General features: G+C 54.0%; 1 protein-coding gene across 1 annotated transcript in view; it reads left to right on the top strand.

Moving 5' to 3' along the window:
• The window catches only part of LOC143289213 (uncharacterized), a 679,995-nt gene that overhangs the window by 654,818 nt on the left and 20,177 nt on the right, over positions 1-5,000 (top strand). The window contains exons 15-17 of the mRNA XM_076598160.1: positions 93-270; positions 1,527-1,782; positions 4,735-4,836. Coding sequence (XP_076454275.1) covers positions 93-270; positions 1,527-1,782; positions 4,735-4,836 — 536 coding nt within the window. The remainder of the gene's footprint in view (positions 1-92; positions 271-1,526; positions 1,783-4,734; positions 4,837-5,000) is intronic.

Consider the following 5,000-nt stretch of genomic DNA (forward strand, 5'->3'; position numbering starts at 1 on the left):
ACAACCTTTCCTCCTCCGCCTCCACCCCAACCCCCCCCCCCCCAACACCCCAACACTACCTCTACCCCCCCCCCCCCCCCCATCCTTTCCAGGCACCCGGTGCCAGACTACTACAACCTGCACCTGGAGGTGCTGAAGAATCGAACCAGCGCCGCCCGGGTGGTGCGCTGTGACTCGCAGGACCCTTCCGTGCCCGGCTGTCCCCCGGGCTACAAGGACGGGGACCGCTTCCTCAAGTGGGACATCAACAAACGCTGCGATAAGTTCCAGGTGAGTGGGGGGTGTGGGGGTGAGGGTGGGAGGGGAGGGTGGTGGGGGGGGGGCGGGGGCGCGGACACGCTACAGCTGTTGCTACTGCTGTTGGTGGTGGTGGTGATGGTGGTGGTACTACTACTACTATTTCTACTACTACTACTACTATCACCATCACCACCACCACTTCTAATGCTGCTGTTGCTGCTGCTGCTGCTACTACTACTACTACTACTACTACTACCACACCATCACCACCACTTCTAATGCTGCTACTACTACTCTACTACTACTACTACTACTACTGCTGCTGCTGCTGCTGCTTCTGTTACTGTTACTGCTGTTACAACTATTTCTTCTTCTGCTGCTGCTCCTCCTCCTCCTTCTACAACTGCTGCTGCTTCAACTTCTACTATTACTGTTGCTGCTACTGCTGCTGCTACTTCTACTCCAAATTCTACTGCTGTTACAACTATTTCTGTTGTTGCTTCTACTACTACTACTACTACTACTGCTGCTGCTGCTGCTGCTGCTGCTGCTTGCTGTTGCTGCTTCTCATACTCCTCCTCGTCCCATCTTCTCCCTCCTCCTCCTCCCCCTCCTCCTCCTCTGTCTCCTCATCCTTCTCTTTATGTCTAGACGTTTTGTTGTATGCTATTACGCACAATTACATACGTATTGTTCCGTGTGATACTCTAAGATGGTGGAGTTTTGCGCCATATAAGTAGTTTTTTTAATCGAAATTGTCAAGCCAGGAGCTTCCTTTTTGAGGAAGTGCCATGGTTTGTTCCAGTGTACCTTTTTATTTACCCGTGTGTCAGCTGAATTGGTAGCAGCAGCAGCCGCCTTGTGTCCGTTGTCCAGGAAGAGAGTCAGCACTCTCTACTGTTTATCAATACTGTGTATGTGTGAATGTGTGTCTTCATGTTTTACATTTATTTGCTTATTTATCATCATTGTTGTCTTATTTATTTATTTTTATTTTTATTAGTATTATTATTACCTTTTTTATATTATAATTATTTTTTTATTTACTTATTTATTTATGTACGCTTATCTGTTATTTATTCACCTTTTTTCTTTTCTTTTTTTCTTTTTTTCTCAAGGCCTGACTAAGCACGTTGGGTTACGCTGCTTGGTCAGGCATCTGCTTGGCAGATGTGGTATAGCGTATATTATGGATTTGTCCGAACGCAGTGACGCCTCCTTGAGCTACTGAAAACTGCAACTGAAACTATCAAACCTGTATATGACTTTTGTTAACCCTTCAACAGCCGTCTGGTAGCGGCGGAGGAGGGGGAGGAGGAGGAGGAGGAGGAGGACCCCAGGCCCTCCCAGCGGACCCGCTACCGGTGCTGAAGGACGGCTTCAACACGGTGGTGTGCACGGAGGAGACGGGCCTGGCCCGCCAGGTGTTCCAGCTGTCACGCCCCGTCACCTTGGAGATGATGTTCCCTTCCACAGACTGCGACCTCGCCCGTCAGCAGTGTGAGGTCTGCCTGGCCTCCTCCTTCCCCTGCTCTGCTGAAGGTAATAATAATAATAATAATGGATACTTATATAACACACTATCCAGAAATCTGCTCTAGGTGCTTTACAAAAACGCTTTGTTAACGTAAAACATTACATCTATGTTACATACACACACCAAAATATGACTACACACACACACACACACACACACACACACACACACACACACACACACACACACACACACACACACACTGCATACATACATTTTAACAATACATGTGTATCTAATAGCTACCCTAACACATACGCACACATAGGCAGGCACAAACTTACAAAAACGCACGCACACACAATACACATTCGTATACATGCATGTAGTTATGTACACATACATATGTATACATACATAGTCAAGCACAGCTAACGCAAAGGAAGTGGACCTGCCACAATTGAACTTACTGCTGAGGGAAAAGGTGAGTTTTAAAAGATGCGAGGGAATCAGAATGGTGGGTGGTGGTGGTGGTGTGGTGTGGGGGCGGTCTGGGTGGTGTGGGATGGGTGTGTGTGTGGGTGATGGTGTGTGGTGTGGGTGTGGTTTGTGTGAAGTATGTCTGGCCTCTTCCTTCCCTGCTCTGCTGAAGGTGGGTGGTGGGATAGTGTGTGTGTGTGTGTGTGTGTAGGGGGGGTGTTGGTGTGTTGGTGGTGTATGGGGTGTGGTGGGTGTTTGTGTGGGAGGGTATGGGTGTAGTGTGGGTGGGGTGGTGGTGTGTGGAGTGTGGGTATAGTGTGTGGGGTAGTGGGTGTGTGGTAGTGGGGGTGGGGTGATGGTGTGTGGGGTGTGGGTATAGTGTGGGGTAGTGGGTGTGTGGTGGTGGTGGTGGGGTGATGGGGTGTGGGGTGTGGGTATAGTGTGTGGGGAAGTGGGTGTGTGGTGGTGGTGGTGGGGTGATGGGGTGTGGGGTGTGGGTATAGTGTGGGGTAGTGGGTGTGTGGTGGTGGTGGTGGGGTGATGATGGTGTGTGGGGTGTGGGTATAGTGTGTGGGGTAGTGGGTGTGTGGTGGTGGGGGTGGGGTGATGGTGTGTGGGGTGTGGGTATAGTGTGTGGGGTAGTGGGTGTGTGGTGGTGGGGGTGGGGTGATGGTGTGTTGGGGTGTGGGTATAGTGTGTGGGTAGTGGGTGTGTGGTGGTGGTGGTGGGGTGGTGGGGTGTGGGTATAGTGTGTGGGGTAGTGGGTGTGTGGTGGTGGGGGTGGGGTGATGGTGTGTGGGGTGTGGGTATAGTGTGTGGGGTAGTGGGGGGTGGGTGGGGGGGGGGGTGATGGTGTGTTGGGTGTGGGTATAGTGTGTGGGGTAGTGGGTGTGTGGTGGTGGTGGTGGTGGGGTGTTGGTGTGTGGGGTGTGGGTATAGTGTGTGGGGTAGTGGGTGTGTGGTGGTGGTGGTGGGGTGATGGGGTGTGGGGTGTGGGTATAGTGTGTGGGGTAGTGGGTGTGTGGTGGTGGTGGTGGGGTGTTGGTGTGTGGGGTATGGGTATAGTGTGTGGGGTAGTGGGTGTGTGGTGGTGGTGGTGGGGTGATGGGGTGTGGGGTGTGGGTATAGTGGGTGGGGTAGTGGATGTGTGGTGGTGGGGGGGGGGTGATGGTGTGTGGGGTGTGGGTATAGTGTGTGGGGTAGTGGGTGTGTGGTGGGGGGGGGGTGATGGTGTGTGGGGTGTGGGTATAGTGTGTGGGGTAGTGGGGGGGTGGGTGGGGGGGGGTGATGGTGTGTTGGGGTGTGGGTATAGTGTGTGGGGTAGTGGGGGGTGGGTGGGGGGGGGTGATGGTGTGTTGGGGTGTGGGTATAGTGTGTGGGGTAGTGGGTGTGTGGTGGTGGTGGTGGTGGTGGTGGGATGATGGTGTGTGGGGTGTGGGTATAGTGGGTGGGGGTAGTGGGTGTGTGGTGGTGGGATGATGGTGTGTGGGGTATGGGTATAGTGTGTGGGGTAGTGGGTGTGTGGTGGTGGTGGTGGTGGTGGTGGGATGATGGTGTGTGGGGTGTGGGTATAGTGGGTGGGGTAGTGGGTGTGTGGTGGTGGGATGATGGTGTGTGGGGTATGGGTATAGTGTGTGGGGTAGTGGGTGTGTGGTGGTGGTGGTGGGGTGGTGGGGGTGGGGTGATGGTGTGTTGGGGTGTGGGTATAGTGTGTGGGGTAGTGGGTGGGTGGTGGTGGTGGTGGGGTGGTGGGGGTGGGGTGATGGTGTGTTGGGGTGTGGGTATAGTGTGTGGGGTAGTGGGTGGGTGGTGGTGGTGGTGGTGGGGTGATGGTGTGTGGGGTGTGGGTATAGTGTGTGGGGTAGTGGGTGGGTGGTGTTGGTGGTGGTGGGGTGATGGTGTGTGGGGTGTGGGTATAGTGTGTGGGGTAGTGGGTGGGTGGTGTTGGTGGTGGTGGGGTGATGGTGTGTGGGGTGTGGGTATAGTGTGTGGGGTAGTGGGTGTGTGGTGGTGGTGGTGGTGGTGGGGTGATGATGTGTGGGGTGTGGGTATAGTGTGTGGGGTAGTGGGTGTGTGGGGTGGTGGTGATGGGATGTAGTGTGGGTGTGGAGTGCGACGACCAGGCCCACTAGTGTGTGAAGTCTGTCTGCTCTCTTCCTTCCCCTGCTCTGCTGAAAGTAGATGATGGTGTGGTGTGGGTCTGGATGTGGGGTTGTGGTGAGAGGGTGGTGTGATGATGGGGTGGTGGTGTGGGTGGTGGTGGTGGTGGTGTGGGTCGTGGGGTGGGGTGATGGTGGGGTGGATGGGTTGATGGTGGAGCGTTGGTGTGTAGAATGTGGGTGTGGTGATGGTAGGGTGTTGGTGTGTGGTGGTGGTGATGGTGGTTTACAGTGCACACACACACACACACACACACACACACACACACACACACACACACACACACACACACACATAGATTTACGTTTTGTATTCATGGAACTACGTGGTACCTGTGCTGTATGTGTGTGTGTGTGTGTGTGTGTGTGTGTGTGCAGAGAAAGCCGACTCGTGCTGTGGATTGTCGTGTTACAACAAAGGTGCCTGTCACAAGTTCTACAGCCCCGCATGCCCCCAGGCCCAGGTGGAATGTGCCTCAGGTAGGTGGTCGGTCCTGACTGGAACAGAAAGCTGTCGTGATGCCGCATCATTACTTCCACCACGCGTGTACAAGTGTTCAGTGTTCAATGTTCACTGTTTACCCCCACCCCTTTCACGGGAGATGATCACAGGGAGAACCTGCCTGTGCAGAAGCAATCAGTTT

Source organism: Babylonia areolata, chromosome 13 (assembly GCF_041734735.1).
Source record: "Babylonia areolata isolate BAREFJ2019XMU chromosome 13, ASM4173473v1, whole genome shotgun sequence".
Taxonomy (NCBI): domain Eukaryota; kingdom Metazoa; phylum Mollusca; class Gastropoda; order Neogastropoda; family Buccinidae; genus Babylonia; species Babylonia areolata.